This window comes from Nilaparvata lugens, chromosome 4, assembly GCF_014356525.2.
Source record: "Nilaparvata lugens isolate BPH chromosome 4, ASM1435652v1, whole genome shotgun sequence".
NCBI classification, from domain to species: Eukaryota; Metazoa; Arthropoda; class Insecta; order Hemiptera; family Delphacidae; genus Nilaparvata; species Nilaparvata lugens.
Genome location: NC_052507.1, coordinates 65,789,276 through 65,806,668, shown reverse-complemented (window position 1 = coordinate 65,806,668; position 17,393 = coordinate 65,789,276). Strand labels below are relative to the sequence as shown.

The following is a 17,393-nucleotide window of genomic DNA, read 5'->3' as shown; positions in this document are numbered from 1 at the left end:
GAACTCCGATTTACCCTTTCCAGTGCACCAGTAAGTAATGGAATGTTGCACTCGTAGAAGTGTACCTTGCACACCAATCAGAGACATATTTAACAACCTCTTCAAACAGACCAGAAATGTCCGTCACAAGGGCTTGATGATCGGCCTCAACTGGATCCACTACTTCCACACTATAGTCCCAAGAGTTCAAATTGGTAAAATCTGTGTCTAGAAATGCTTCTTGATGGTTCTCTGTTGTCAATAAACAGGCCAAAAGTTTTAAATGAAATGGTAAACCGCTTTTCACTTACACTGCATTTTTCTAAATGAATATTGTAGTCACCTTACATAATAATATAGGGCCTAATGTCCAAAATTATTGAGGAAATTGAGACACTCCTTCAACATATCAACAAAACAATATTGATGTCACAATTTGGGGGCCAAGCAACTGCTGACACTTCAAGTATGGAGTCAATGCAAAAAATGTTCAGGTCAATTGGCTGAGCATCCAAACCCGTCTACCTTTCCCCCATATATAGCGGTACCACCACCAATCAAAGCATTTCTACAGTATGAATCAACTATAGTCAGATTACCAATATTTTGATGATATCCAATTTCATCAGCCTTCAGCCAATGTTCATCATCATCATCATCAACCACGGCTCTACAATCCAAAACGGATCTTGGCCTCCTCCAGCAATCCCCTCCATTCTACTCTGTCCATGGCAGCTCGTCTCCAGTTTCTTACACCAAGCCTCCTTGCATCTTCAGTGACTGAGTCCATCCATCTCAGTCTTGGTCGACCAGGGCTTCTTCCTTCCATGTTGTAATTCATGATTCTTTTAGCCGGATATGAGTCATCAGCTCTTTCAACATGGTCTGCCCACCTAAGTCTCCCTACTCTGATAATAGCCAGTGCATTGGTGTGGCCGTACATATCATACAGATCCCTATTCTTTCTTCTGTGCCACACTCCATCAATTTGCACACCACCAAAAATTCGGCGTAGAATCTTTCGTTCGAAAATGTTGATCATATTCTCATCCAGTTTTGTTAGGGTCCATGCCTCATTGGCTTAGGTCAGCACAGGCAGAATCAGTGAGCGGTAGATTCTTATCTTTATATCTCGGCTCAAATTCCTTGATCTGAAGTGTTTGGCTAAACCGAAGTATGTCCTATTTGCAAGTAGGATTCTTCGCCTGATCTCATGTGTTGTTTCATTTTTTGAGTTTACTGAAGACCCAAGGTAGACGAACTCATCAACCACCTCCAAACCACAATTAGCTATCAGGTCATACTGAGCAGAATCAATCTATCAGCATTGGACCTTGATAAGACCATGATCTTTGTTTTCTGTTTTCAGCCAATCTTCACAAATGCATAAAAAATCAACTTCTTCAACCCAGAGGTTTAGTGACTCTAACTTGGAGCGAAGGCACAGTACATTTAAAAAACAAATTCTCACCTTCCTCACTTTAATTCCACTACACATCAATTTATCATCAGTACTATTAACAGCTGCAGTATCTACAAGACTAAGTTAGTATTGATTCGATTTAAGGTTATTTTACTGGGCCTGGTATACGGCCCTTGAATAAAGAATTTATCTTACTCCCGTTTATGGGATTCTTTGATTAGGGTTCCAGCAGGCCATAGGTCAGAACAAAACACTTCTTTTTTCAATCTTTGATGGACATCTAACTTGAAAGATTTGTAGTTCTCAAACTTGGTCCTCAGTTCCACACATTTAACATCATAGTTGAGATGTTTTAGGAACTCCTGTAAATCATCCTTTGTTACATCAGGGAGTCTTGAGACAAATATGCAATCTCACTTACAGGCTACAACATTAATTTTACATCCAGGTTCACTAGCAGCAGGTCTGGATCCAATAAGTTTAAGCCCATCACTTTCTTTTTTCTTTACTTTAAGGCTATTATGCCTAACGTGAAAGTTGTGAATTAATTTCTATCTTCTACCTAATTTAAATTTGAACTACAAGTCAAATAAGTTATATTTCTCCTTCCATTTTCGATCATCCTAATTTAACGCTGTTTGTTATTATTTCAGATGCTTTAGTACTCAACCATGGCGATGAATAGTTCCGTTGTTGACCGACCGCTTCCAGTGGATCCATTCCGCGCCCAAATGGAATCTTTAGAATTAGCTGGTAAAATGGTGGAGAAATTCACAGCTCAGGATAACAATTTTCCCTTACTTGTTGATCGTATGCGTGTCTCTGTACAACGTAAGTAATCATTATCTTAATTTGTCGCCTGTTTTGAATTTTTATTATGCATCATAGTTGTTTAGCCTTTTTTATCACTGCATTTAGCTCTAAACAATTCATGGGTTGAGAGCCAACGTGAAAAGGCGTTAGTTGAGGCTTTGATAGAGCTGATATTACGTGATTCAAACCTATATTCCATCAATTACGGTCTCGGCTACAATATTTTTACACTTTTCGAAATGGCTCAAATCTCAAATCGCTTTTTCAAAATACTCTGGTTCAGTCACATCTCGTATTTTGACACAAAATGCGATATTCGAATAAAACATTCAGTGAAATTTTCGCGTATTTTGTCATAAAGTGACAAATACTAGCAAGCATTGTTTCATTTTGTATAGTTTTTTGACGAAAATTGAACTGAACTAGACTCTTTTATGAAATTTCATTAAGAATTTGAATAAAAAATTATATCTGCTCAAATAAATGAGAACCACCAAAAAATCCAATAAATTAGGTAGAAGCTAAAACTATGTGGACGAATAGTTCCAAAACTGCAACATTTCTGCTAAAAAAAGAGTCTAGTTCAGTTTAATTTTCGTAAAAAAAAATGAAACAATGCTTGCTAGTATTTGACACGAGTATTCATTTACCTCATACCCACTTCTTCATATCCACTCCTCCACAATCTAGTAAAGTTCCAGTGTAGGCTAATTGTTTGAGAAAATTCCTTTGAAGTTCTACTATTTAAAGGTCGTAATATTCAAATAAAGAAATGTATTAATTTATATTTTTCTATATAATGTTACAGAAGGTCCAACGTATAGCGGTCTCTCAGAAACGGACTATCCCAACACTGGCAATGTTTCAAGGATGAAATACATGAAGAATCTTTCTGTTATGAATAAAGTGCCTTTACCGCCCGAAATACTGGAGCATTTCAGCCGTATCCTTTTTTGGTTCTTTGTATCAATATTCTGCATGAATATGTTGTGATAAGGTTGATATTTTGGAATTATAGCATATTGCATTCATAATTGGTGCAAATTGTTTTTCTTGAAAAAAATGCTTTGCAACCCGAATACACCGCAAGATATGTTAAATGCTTTGCAACCGGAATAAACCGGTATATATGTTAATTAAAGTGGCAAAAGAAATATCCTTTTGAGGAGCTGAAATCATTTATTGCCATTTTTCGAGTTATTTGTTACAATGTATTCATATGTAAATTTTTCCTTAACTTGTAATTAATAGATTTACAATGCCACTGTATGATGGGAATCTTCCCAGAAATCAACCGTGCTTGGCTGACAATTGACAGCGATATTTTCATATGGAATTTCGAACACGGGTAAGCTAACCTATCTCTAAGATTCAAGATTCATTTATTGTCAGATCACTTTAACAAAAATGCAAGACATAGTCAACAATTCAATAAAGCATTTTAAAATATAACAATAAACGTTAATAATCATCATAGTCACATCGTTATATATACAAAAAATAAGACAAAAATCAGCAAATTCTATATAACATAAGAAACATTTTTAATAACCTTTTAGTAACATTTTTATATTTTCCTAACCACATTTATTTATTTATTCATCATTTACAATCAATTTAAGGACAAAGAAACAGACTACAGTCCAAAACTTCTTTTCATCCCAATTTCATAAAATAAATTGTCCAAATAAAGGTTATGTGCGACTTTCTAATTCTTCACTAACTTCCACATTGAAACAAAACACAAACACTTGAAACAATTCCATGAATTCTATTCAATTCAACTCCTTATTATATTCAATTAGATGGATACAAAATTACAGATTACAACAAATAATAAAGGTACTTACTTATTTCCGAAATCTTTATATTGTTTTTTTAACAAACACCTGTTATCAACTCGTTGATCATGTATACAAAAAGTTAATTACTTTTTTATAATAAAGCTTTACAATCTCAATATAGCTTTTAATTCGCATATTTTTGTTGGTTTTCAGATCGGATGTAGCATACTATGACGGATTATCAGAAACCATAGTGTCGGTCGGCCTTGTTAAACCAAAACCAGGAGTTTTCATGAGTTACATCAAGCGTCTTCTTGTGATAACAACAGTTGTGGACATAGTAGTACTAGGAGTTACATTCAAAAAAGTTCAAGATGGTAAGCCTTACAGTTTGTTTCCTTCCAGTTGATGAGATTATAGTTTATTTCTCAGAAGTCTCTGATATTCTACAATAGTCTCTGATATTTCTCAGTAGTCTCTGGTATTTTACAGTAGTCTCTGATATTTTACAGTAGTCTCTGATATTTTTCAGTCATCTCTGAAATTTTTACAGTAGTCTCTGATATTTCTCAATAGTCTCTGAAGGAAATTCAAAAACTCACGTTACTCATTTTGTAAATCTTTTCCATTTGTATCTATTCCCTTTTCAAAATTGGCGATCATTTTCTGTCTTAAAGATATATTAAATGCTCTATTTTTGATATCTTTGGAATTAATTGTGTAATTACATCTATCACTTATAGAAATATTAACTGTAAATAGAAGTAAAAATCTCAGTGCCCTTTTTTGAATTATTTTATCACAACATGTTTCAACATTCATGCCATTTTCAAGAGTGATATGAAGTAGATAAATATATATTGCTGGAAAATTCTTATTTTGTGATAATAAAAAACATGAAACATGTTGTGATAAGATCATTCAAAAGAGGGTACTTAGATTTTTATTTCTATTTATATTACAAGTAGCCCTATACAGAAAAGAGACAAAACAATTACTGGTTTTTTTGTGATATCTTTGAATGAGTTGTGTAATTGCATATCGATGAAACTTCTCCCATGATATATTGTATATGGTGTGTGATAGAAGGGTTTTTTTTTAAGGGTGATCAAATAAACTGTAAATAAGGCAGTCGAGCGATCCAATGAGTTTTCTGATCTGGTAGACCACATATTATAGATTCACATTACTGAATTCAAAAATTGTTATCACTTATCAATTGTTCTCAATGAGTATTCTCGGACCAGTAATGTGAAGTGCTTGTCATACACTTAACCTTTTAGACTAAATTACCATTGAATTTTCAAATAGGAATAGTACAAGTTAAGCTTAGTTTCCCTCTTTCAGAGTATGATATCTTTAATTGTAAATCATTCTAATTATTGTATTAATAAATAAATAATCAATTGATCGATTGTAGATTAAACAATATTTTTCGCCAGGGGGCGGAGAAACAGATGAACTGCATCTGACGCCGGAGATAATTTACACACTGCCGGTAGATGGCGTGAGCATCACCACCATTGTTGGCACTGACAATGGACGCATCTTCCTTGGCGGAAAAGACGGCAGTGTTTATGAGATTATTTATCAGGTGAGCTTTTAATAACTACATACATACATATCCGTGTACCGTTCCAGCTAGTGACAGGTCTGGGTATGAACAATGCCTCTCCATCATTCTCCGTCTTCCCACCATCGCTCGTCCTCAACCTTTTGCCATCTGTATCCTCTCTTCTCCACTTTGTTGACCTCTGTGTCTTTCCATCGTCGTCGCGGTCGTCCTCTTGGTCTCCTTCCTTCAATCCTCATCTCATTCATTTTCTTTGGCAGCCAATCCTCTCCCATTCTCTTCACGTGTCCAAACGTTCTTAGTCTCATGCTTTCTATCTTTCCCCTTATGCTTTCCATGTTCATTTCTCTTCTTATATCCTCATTCCTAACTGTGTTTCCCTTTATTGCCCTGAGGAACCTCATTTCTCCTGCTTGTATTATTATTATATTCTACTTCTGCTTTATATTATATGAATAATACCAATTTGTTATTGATTAACCCAATACAACATACTATAATTCAACATAATTTGTATGGACTTTAATATCTCAAACTGCGTACAGACTTGAGCACAACAAACACGCGCTCTCCATAAGCTGGTACTACGTTTATTATATATCTGTATTTGTGCAGAAACAGTGGATACAGATATCAGTTGAATTATTTTTGAATGATTATTAAATACTTATACTTGATAATATTGTCAGCTTATTATTTCCATCTTGTTGAGCTGTATAATCTTGTTATCTTTCTGCTTATCATTTGTAAATAATTTGAATTGGATTAAGGGCTCGGGATTTAGCTAAGTTCTAGACTTTAAAAGCTGGAGTCAGAAAATTGTCTTTCCAAAACACAGTCGCGCATCCACGTTCAAATTAATATTTTGGAAAAACTTGGTTATTGAACACAAGAGAAAATAGTGTAAAGTTTCAGCTATTTTTAATTATTTCATTTCGTCAAGGAAAAACGTTTCCAATTATAGGAATGAGAAAATAAAGATTATCATAAAATCTGCGACCACGCCCCGTTTCGGAAACTCAATTTTCTGACTCCAGCTGTTTAAAGTCTAGAACGTAGCTAAATCCCGAGCTCGGAAACCGGTCCTAAATAAAATTTTAATTTGTTATGATGACAGAAAGAGCTAGGCTGGTGGTGGAAACGGTGCAAAAAAGTGAATCACTCCACCATACCCAACCTAACCGACCAGCTGTCAATGCTGGTGTCGTCCTTTATCAACGCGGCGTTTGCTGAGGAGAACGCAGATGTGCGTCCACTGTTCTTAGTTTGTAATGTATGTTTTTCGTTGTTTTGTTGACAGAAAGAGCTAGGCTGGTGGGGCAAACGGTGCAAGAAGGTGAACCACTCAACGGGTCTGCTGTCAATGTTGGTGCCCTCCTTCATCAACGCGGCGTTCGTTGAGGAGGACGCGGTGGCGCAGATGTGCGTCGACGCCAGCCGTCACGTGCTCTACACCCTGTCCGAGCGTGGCGTCATCGAGGTGTTCGACCTGGGCGCATGTGGCACGTGTACGGCACGTGTCGCCTCGCTCACGCAGGCTGGTATTGTGCAGGCGGCTATCAACATTGTCAGGTACGTCATCTACCGAATCAAATATAAAACAATACATTAAAATGTATTAGTATTCACATTATTAGGCTAGTTTCACACACATTCGGTTTGGCTCGTTGCCAAAAACTATTGAGAATATCAGAATAAGAATAGGGTTCCATTCATATAAGGTTCCAATTCGCACAGCTCTAAAGCTGCGTTTACACCAAAGCTATTAACAAAATGTTTATTTTTCCGTTCTCATAGATTCAATTAGATTGAACATAACTTACCATACACATGATGAACATATGTGTTTGTCAAGTTCCGTTCAATCTAATAGAATCTATAAGAATGGAAGAATTAACATTTTGTTGATAACTTTGGTATTATCTCAGCTTTATTAGGTTTTTTTTTTCTCAAACACAGCTGTGTTTGGATTTTCACTGGTGTTCTTGAACTCCAAATTTTCAAGTTAGTTTTTTGTATCTCCGATTTTTTGTTGTCTATTTTATCTTCACAAATTTGAGGTAAAATTATTTTTCTATCATTATAATTTGTAATTTTCCAATGGTTCGTTTATTAATTGTTATTGGTTCTCTATTTTATGTTAGAAGCCTCTCGCTGATGACAAAACATGCATGATGAACATATGTGTGTGCATGATAAGCATGTGTGTACATGCAAGTTATGTACACACATGTTTATCATGCGTGTTCTACCGTTAGTGGCCACCCTAAGCCACCTTGACTTTCTTTCACGCTAAATTGTTAATGAAACTAATAGTTGATGGGGCTAATAATTTTTATGGCTGATAATTTTAGCACTAATATTATAGATTGTGTATTAAGTAGGGTTATCTCTTTCTCCGTCATTTTCTTCCATTATTAACTTTTTTATCGCTAACTTCTCACAAATCTTATAGGTATATTGTTCAACAGTATTGTAAATTACATTGTTTCTATTCTTGTATATTGAATAATTTGATTAGTGTTTGTTTCTGAGAAATACAATTTATTTTTTAAAGCATTTTCTTGTGTGAGATAAATGATTGATTGTTTTGTTGTGCAGGACGTTCGATAGTTCAGACTTCCGGCCGATAGTGAGCATCAGTGCAATAGAGGCGTGCGAGTCGGCGCACATGGGCCTGGTGGCGGTGACAGAGTCGGGCGCACGCCTCTACCTGACAACGGGCGCCCCGGGCGCGCGCCCCTCTACACTGCAGCTCATGCACGTCCGTCTGCCACCCGGCTTCGTAGCCAATGCGCCCGCCACGCGCCCCAGCAAGGTGCACAAGGCCATCTACACGCAGGGCAAGTACACACTTCATTCTGTATTCATAGAGGAAAAATAGCATAAGAAGATAAACCATGGTATAGGGTCACAACATGATGTACAACATGTATGGTCACATTGATGTCCTGGCTCTTAACAGAGTAGGTAGGCTCAGGTGTGCAGACCATGTTGCAAGAGTCATTTGCACCAAAAAAGATGATGGCTTACGACATGGAAGGTAGAAGACCACCTGGTAGACCAAGGTTGAGTTGGATGCAGTTGTCAAAGGTTGGGGTCGGGAATTGGAGGCGTGCTGCCATGGATAGAGGCAAGTGTTAGAGGAGGCCAAGATCCGCTTTGGATTTTATTATTATTATTATTGTCGAGCCGATGATGATGATGATGATGATAGGGCGTTTGTGTTCTAAATTTCACATTTTCTTCAAGCCGATTATTGTCGACTATTAGGACCAGACCATATTAGGCGTTTCAGACTGCGTACATGTACACTCACTCGTTAGGGCTATTAAGCCACACGAGCATAGCCACCTCTAATACAAGGCCCAGGCGCACGTGGTGCCTCGGGGCAATAGTGTTGGCCTAGAATCTAACACATGATTGGTGAAAAAGATCAGCAGATATTTAAAAAAATCTTTTCCACCAATCATGCATTAGATTCTAGGCCTACACTGCGACGTTGCAATATCGTAGGCCGGGGCCTTGTATTAGAGGTTGCTATGACACGAGGCGTTCTCAGATTGGCTGAACAGGGAGTTTTGAGAAAAATACATTTTTGAGAAAGATATTCAATTAACAAAAAATGACCAAAATAACTCAACTTGGAACTTTTTTTTTGTAAATGAAATAATAATAATTATTATTAATAATACTGAGGGTGATGCCCACATACGCACTTAGGCTTGTCCGTGGGTAATGAGTGAGAGGGATGATGATGATGATGAGCGTTGACTACTACTTTTTAGGTAATCGGGACCGACGGTTATCGTTTCCACCGAAATACGGGGGTGGCTGTATCTATGTGATTGTGCTGTGGTCAAAAACGTTTTGCCCCGGTCGAGATTCGAACTCGGGTTCTCTTGATTATTAGACCGGCGCGTTATCACTTACTCCAACGAGCCACCCATAAATATCTTCCTCAAAAATTGATATTTTCAGGAAATTTTTGTTTCATTTACTCAACAATACCAATTGAGGAATTTATCCTCAAAATTTCAAGAATTAATCTTTTACCGAATTTGAAATGATCTGCACCAAAAATTTAAAATTTAAGCGCTCAACTCAAAAAGTAATGATCGGAAACAAATATTTTCCTGAGAAAACTTTTTCATTTAGAAAGCTTGATAGTATTTCAATCGAGAAACTTTGAGAAATACCATCAGTAAAAAGTTTGTTTTAGCCTTTTGCACAGCCTCAATTGAAAAATGTGTTGAGAATTCGGAGCTTGCTTGGACCAGGCTGTTCTCATCCCAATTTAGATACACTATTATTATTGGAATGTGCTTGTTTGCAGGCACCTGTTGCTGGTGACCTCGCCAGGCGGCACCTGTGACAAAGTGTGGTGCCTGTCCGGCGACGCGTTCCCGCTGCAACCTGCGTTGAGCGAGGCGCAGTCCACCGTCACCCTGGACGGACAGGTGTGGGCGGCAGGCGAGGTCTGCCCCCTGCTGCCACCGCCCCCGACACACTCCCAGCCGCCCCTTCTCGTCCGACAGATCTACGAGCCGGCTCGCCGGTTTGTGCTGCTCACTCCGCAGGTCAGCTCACTTTGTTCATTTTTCATGGCTTTAATAATATTTGAAAAGTTTGTTGTTTTTTAAAAGAAGTGAGAGACGTTTTTGTAAGAAGTAAGGGCTCAATATTCATTCCTTTTCATTACTAAAAGTAGCCCTTGTTATTTATAATCATTTTTATTTACAAATCCACTCAGAGCCAAAAGTTTTTGAACATGTCAGACTAGATTTCCACAAAAATGGAGTGATGCGTGGTTTAGTGGCTAGAGTGCTTGCAACATAGAGATCCCGGGCTCAAACCCTCTCATTACCAAAAGTTTTTTGACCATATCACTCCCGTGTTATCGGATGGGCACGTTAAACTGTCGGTCTCGGCTGAAGTATGACAGTCGTAAGGCCCATTGACGGCTCAAATGATATATTCAGGCGAGGTGGAACTTCCGTCAGGAACCCAAAACGAATATTATTATTATTATTATTATTATTTATTTACTTATTCACTTTCTTGGTAAGGCTACTCTCATTCACTTGAAATTTAAGTGCCCTTTTATTAATCTCTTTTTCACAACATGTTTCGATTATATTATTTTTAAGTAAGTTTACTTAAAAATGACATTCTTAATTATTCTTTATTGATTCATACAATAAGTACGTCATCAGAAATGTTGGGGAGAAATGACTACTACTTTTTAGGTAATCTGGACTGACGGATTATCGTTTCCACCCAAACACGAGGTGTGTATCTATGTGATTGTGCTGTGGTCAAAAACGTTTTGCCCCGGTCGAGATTCGAACTCGGGTTCTCTTGATTATTAGACCGGCGCGTTATCACTTACTCCAACGAGCCACCCTTAAATATCTTCCTCAAAAATTGATATTTTCAGGAAATTTTTGTTTCATTTACTCAACAATACCAATTGAGGAATTTATCCTCAAAATTTCAAGAATTAATCTTTTACCGAATTTGAAATGATCTGCACCAAAAATTTAAAATTTAAGCGCTCAACTCAAAAAGTAATGAAACAAATATTTTCCTGAGAAAACTTTTTCATTTAGAAAGCTTGATAGTATTTCAATCGAGAAACTTTGAGAAATACCATCAGTAAAAAGTTTGTTTTAGCCTTTTGCACAGCCTCAATTGAAAAATGTGTTGAGAATTCGGAGCTTGCTTGGACCAGGCTGTTCTCATCCCAATTTAGATACACTATTATTATTGGAATGTGCTTGTTTGCAGGCAACCTGTTGCTGGTGACCTCGCCAGGCGGCACCTGTGACAAAGTGTGGTGCCTGTCAGGCGACGCGTTCCCGCTGCAACCTGCGTTGAGCGAGGCGCAGTCCACCGTCACCCTGGACGGACAGGTGTGGGCGGCAGGCGAGGTCTGCCCCCTGCTGCCACCGCCCCCGACACACTCCCAGCCGCCCCTTCTCGTCCGACAGATCTACGAGCCGGCTCGCCGGTTTGTGCTGCTCACTCCGCAGGTCAGCTCACTTTGTTCATTTTTCATGGCTTTAATAATATTTGAAAAGTTTGTTGTTTTTTAAAAGAAGTGAGAGACGTTTTTGTAAGAAGTAAGGGCTCAATATTCATTCCTTTTCATTACTAAAAGTAGCCCTTGTTATTTATAATCATTTTTATTTACAAATCCACTCAGAGCCAAAAGTTTTTGAACATGTCAGACTAGATTTCCACAAAAATGGAGTGATGCGTGGTTTAGTGGCTAGAGTGCTTGCAACATAGAGATCCCGGGCTCAAACCCTCTCATTACCAAAAGTTTTTTGACCATATCACTCCCGTGTTATCGGATGGGCACGTTAAACTGTCGGTCTCGGCTGAAGTATGACAGTCGTAAGGCCCATTGACGGCTCAAATGATATATTCAGGCGAGGTGGAACTTCCGTCAGGAACCCAAAACGAATATTATTATTATTATTATTATTTATTTACTTATTCACTTTCTTGGTAAGGGCTACTCTCATTCACTTGAAATTTAAGTGCCCTTTTATTAATCTCTTTTTCACAACATGTTTCGATTATATTATTTTTAAGTAAGTTTACTTAAAAATGACATTCTTAATTATTCTTTATTGATTCATACAATAAGTACGTCATCAGAAATGTTGGGGGAGAAAAACTAAGGTAACTTGGTGCTATTCCTTTCCCAAATTTAGATAAGGTTACACATAGTCCGAAATAGGCTAAGTCTTGTAGTTGATCACTTCACAAAATCTTCATTCCTTTATTATTTTTACAAAGTAGATTTTTAAATTTAGAATTTTAAATTTGTAAATTTACATTATAAGTCGAAACATGTAAATAAAATAGAGTTAAAAAAAGGTACTTTTATTTACTTATCTATTTATTTAGTCAGTAAACTATAGTCTGCTCTGGGAGCTGAGGGGAAACAAACAAGCGTGAAATGCAGCAAGTTCAGGACTAGAGTCCTGTGAATGCATTGCAGCACTCTTTAATGGCTAAATAAAAAGACTAAGAAATTGTCAAAAACCACAGATTTTATTGATAGTTAGAAAGACCGGTTTTGGTTGTTACACCATTGTCAATCTCTGATAAACTCTTCAATGGTATATGAACATACCTCAACCAGTATCTTTGTCAGTTTTGATAGAACATTCTATAGCTCTCACACATGATTTCGTATATGAAAATACGTTTACAATTACAGGTAGAATGGGCTATTAATAATTTTTGTTGTTGGCTAGGGTGCTGAGATAGTGAAGAAACTGCGTCCGGTGGATATGCTGGTGGACCTGCTGACAGACTCGAACGGACCCGACAGCGAACTGGTCAAGTCATACTTCTCTAGCCAAACCGAACAGCAGGCTGCAGCCACATGCCTCATACTGGCATGCAATCAGTCCACCAAGAATGCTCAGGTACTCATTTTTATAACTAATCAACTATTGTAAATAATAATAATTATTAATTATTGTCTACTTATTGCCCTTCGGTTAATTCTGTACTCTTTGCAGGCAACCTGTTGCTGGTGACCTCGCCAGGCGGCACCTGTGACAAAGTGTGGTGCCTGTCAGGCGACGCGTTCCCGCTGCAACCTGCGTTGAGCGAGGCGCAGTCCACCGTCACCCTGGACGGACAGGTGTGGGCGGCAGGCGAGGTCTGCCCCCTGCTGCCACCGCCCCCGACACACTCCCAGCCGCCCCTTCTCGTCCGACAGATCTACGAGCCGGCTCGCCGGTTTGTGCTGCTCACTCCGCAGGTCAGCTCACTTTGTTCATTTTTCATGGCTTTAATAATATTTGAAAAGTTTGTTGTTTTTTAAAAAGTGAGAGACGTTTTTGTAAGAAGTAAGGGCTCAATATTCATTCCTTTTCATTACTAAAAGTAGCCCTTGTTATTTATAATCATTTTTATTTACAAATCCACTCAGAGCCAAAAGTTTTTGAACATGTCAGACTAGATTTCCACAAAAATGGAGTGATGCGTGGTTTAGTGGCTAGAGTGCTTGCAACATAGAGATCCCGGGCTCAAACCCTCTCATTACCAAAAGTTTTTTGACCATATCACTCCCGTGTTATCGGATGGGCACGTTAAACTGTCGGTCTCGGCTGAAGTATGACAGTCGTAAGGCCCATTGACGGCTCAAATGATATATTCAGGCGAGGTGGAACTTCCGTCAGGAACCCAAAACGAATATTATTATTATTATTATTTATTTACTTATTCACTTTCTTGGTAAGGCTACTCTCATTCACTTGAAATTTAAGTGCCCTTTTATTAATCTCTTTTTCACAACATGTTTCGATTATATTATTTTTAAGTAAGTTTACTTAAAAATGACATTCTTAATTATTCTTTATTGATTCATACAATAAGTACGTCATCAGAAATGTTGGGGGAGAAAAACTAAGGTAACTTGGTGCTATTCCTTTCCCAAATTTAGATAAGGTTACACATAGTCCGAAATAGGCTAAGTCTTGTAGTTGATCACTTCACAAAATCTTCATTCCTTTATTATTTTTACAAAGTAGATTTTTAAATTTAGAATTTTAAATTTGTAAATTTACATTATAAGTCGAAACATGCTGTGAATAAAATAAAGTTGAAAAAGGGTACTTTTATTTACTTATCTATTTATTTAGTCAGTAAACTATAGTCTGCTCTGGGAGCTGAGGGGAAACAAACAAGCGTGAAATGCAGCAAGTTCAGGACTAGAGTCCTGTGAATGCATTGCAGCACTCTTTAATGGCTAAATAAAAAGACTAAGAAATTGTCAAAAACCACAGATTTTATTGATAGTTAGAAAGACCGGTTTTGGTTGTTACACCATTGTCAATCTCTGATAAACTCTTCAATGGTATATGAACATACCTCAACCAGTATCTTTGTCAGTTTTGATAGAAACATTCTATAGCTCTCACACATGATTTCGTATATGAAAATACGTTTACAATTACAGGTAGAATGGGCTATTAATAATTTTTGTTGTTGGCTAGGGTGCTGAGATAGTGAAGAAACTGCGTCCGGTGGATATGCTGGTGGACCTGCTGACAGACTCGAACGGACCCGACAGCGAACTGGTCAAGTCATACTTCTCTAGCCAAACCGAACAGCAGGCTGCAGCCACATGCCTCATACTGGCATGCAATCAGTCCACCAAGAATGCTCAGGTACTCATTTTTATAACTAATCAACTATTGTAAATAATAATAATTATTAATTATTGTCTACTTATTGCCCTTCGGTTAATTCTGTACTCTTTAAGCCGATGTGGCATGAAGAGTTGTGATTTGTAATTTGAGTGTAAATCTGCAAAGAGTTAGTGAATCTAACCAATCAAACGTTTGTTAGTGTTTGCTCAGTAACATTGACACATTTTATAAAGTGGGAAAACAACAACCATCTTTCTGGACTTGTATATGAATCAAAATTTGGTGGGAGGAACAGATTTGGGCTTCGTCTATTGGTTCTTCCCCAATTATTTCAATAAATAATTGTGCATCTTGAATCAATAAATGTATAAATAAATAAAACTATTTACTCAAATTGTGTATGGCCTAAGGTGTTATGATCACGTATCTTCTTTTTAGAATCAAGCTTTAGTCTTGATTTTGAGTTTTTTTCAATGTGGTCATGTTAACAAATAAGGTTTTAAATAACAAGTTGTCATTCTATATGTTTGGTAAATTTGTTTATCTAACCTCAAATTAACTCTATGAGAACCCGGAATCATGCCACGTCTCTGGTATCACAACACAGGACACAACAGTTTACAATAGATCCATTGTAGTGAAGTTAGTTGGGGAGACTAATTAGGGTGTGATCACATTGAATACGTATATGTGCAAGACGAATCATGCATGATCCGAAAAACAAAATCTGGAAAGTGCCATTGAAACACATTGTGACTTGCATGTAGCTGCTCATACTGAACGCACCAGCAAGTGCCAGCATTCAGTGCGAGTTTTCCCATTGCTCTTTCCAGATTCTGTTTCTCATCTGCAAGCTTCTTGGTCATGCACAACTAAGCGTTCAAATTGCACATATAAGCATCCAAAGTGATCACACACTAAAGTTGTTGGTTGGTGGGGTTCGGTTCGCGCGTGTATTGTTGGCTAGGTGTTGATATGGGCTTGTTCGAGTCTATAAACTGGACTTGTTTCTATCAGTATCCTCAAGGGATGCTTATGAGTAAGAATGCTCAATTTATGGCATGGTTGTCCTTCAAAATTATCATTTGTTTCTCCCTCTTGTTTTCCTGTCACTGTCATTTATATAATCATTTATTTTGTGATTATTTCACAGTTATTTTGTAATATATTATATTTTTCCTCATTCTCTTTCAGAAGTGAAGTGATTTAGTTTATTGAAAAACTTTGTATTCTATTTCCTCATATTAAACTATAAATATCGGGGCACCGAGCTTTGCTCGTTATTTTTTTTGGCACATTATTTATTGATAAACAACAATTCTTCAAAATTATTGGGGAAGGACTAACCAGGCACAGCCCAAAACTGTTCCGCGAATTTTGATTTATACACTATAAATGGTCCAAAAAGTAGGTTATAGTTCCATACACTTTAATTCAGGTCCAATTTTCAGTCCAAATATTTGAAAACAGAAAAGCTCTAATTTAGATTGTTTACAAACCAAATTGAATAACAAAATAACACTCACTAATCACTTAATAATGATTAATTTTGAATATTATATACCATGTCATGTCAACAAATCAAATTATTTTGATCCAGTCTATTGAAATTTCTAGATTTCTCGCGAGATACGGTAAGCTGATTTATTACACAGATGTTCTCCCACACAGGCACACGCATCTTCTGTTATCGACAGACGACGAAATTATCATCTGTTTTTATGGATGAATATATATTATCATTTTCATGTCCTTCAGCGAGTTTTCCCAATGATGAGACCTAGAGCAATCGAATTTTTGTATCATAAACCTACTATGTTTCAAATTGTGTGAAAATCGTTAGAGCCGTTGGACATAATTCAAATCAATTCAATTTCTTTATTCCATTATAAAACACTGTACAAAATAAAAATAGAATAATCATGGAATAATTATTTCCCCACATGGACTGCTGATCCATGTAGGTAACAATAGTGTAGCACCATATAAATAACCAGATATAAAAATATATACAAAAATTGCTCGCCTAATATGATGACATATTTATTACATTTTATTGTTATTTTCGCATCTATTTTATTATTTAACTCGGTATCTTTGAATTGTATTTGTATTCTTTGCTAACGACGTAGTTAAGTGGTAGAGTGGGAATCACTTTCCAAACTTCGTCACGTCATCAACTAAGAAAGTCATTCTATTTAACGCCTATTTCAAAACGCTTATCGCCAATTTTCATTAATTTGGAAAGGCTTGTCTTATTCGGTTTTAAATTTTATAAATACGTTATTGTTTTGACAGATAGCAGAATGGGCCACGAGAGCTTTCTTCTTGTATGGAGGGGAGCCCAGCATTGGAGCAGTACAGCATCATGTTTCTGCTATGTCCTCACCAAATTACACCTACTCATCACTGCCTCCAGGTAAACTGCACAAAATTGAAGCTTGAATAACGTTTAGGAGCTATAGCATTTTAGTAGAAATGAATGGGACTAATAATAAATTAGATTAATGAAAATAAATAGATAATAATTAAATAGAAAATAAATGGAGTTTTGGCTGTTTGGTGCAGGTTTGGTATCAAGCGTTTGACAGCGTTTTCGACTAACGACTTGCCAAAATTAAACACCTCTTCTGCAGGAG

General features: G+C 37.1%; 1 protein-coding gene across 1 annotated transcript in view; it reads left to right on the top strand.

Moving 5' to 3' along the window:
- The window catches only part of LOC111059844 (nuclear pore complex protein Nup155), a 31,489-nt gene that overhangs the window by 2,355 nt on the left and 11,741 nt on the right, over nucleotides 1-17,393 (top strand). The window contains exons 2-11 of the mRNA XM_039426230.1: nucleotides 2,056-2,233; nucleotides 3,024-3,158; nucleotides 3,467-3,563; nucleotides 4,213-4,376; nucleotides 5,442-5,593; nucleotides 6,873-7,144; nucleotides 8,174-8,415; nucleotides 11,363-11,607; nucleotides 12,847-13,020; nucleotides 17,053-17,173. Coding sequence (XP_039282164.1) covers nucleotides 2,074-2,233; nucleotides 3,024-3,158; nucleotides 3,467-3,563; nucleotides 4,213-4,376; nucleotides 5,442-5,593; nucleotides 6,873-7,144; nucleotides 8,174-8,415; nucleotides 11,363-11,607; nucleotides 12,847-13,020; nucleotides 17,053-17,173 — 1,762 coding nt within the window. The 5' untranslated portion in view covers nucleotides 2,056-2,073. The remainder of the gene's footprint in view (nucleotides 1-2,055; nucleotides 2,234-3,023; nucleotides 3,159-3,466; nucleotides 3,564-4,212; nucleotides 4,377-5,441; nucleotides 5,594-6,872; nucleotides 7,145-8,173; nucleotides 8,416-11,362; nucleotides 11,608-12,846; nucleotides 13,021-17,052; nucleotides 17,174-17,393) is intronic.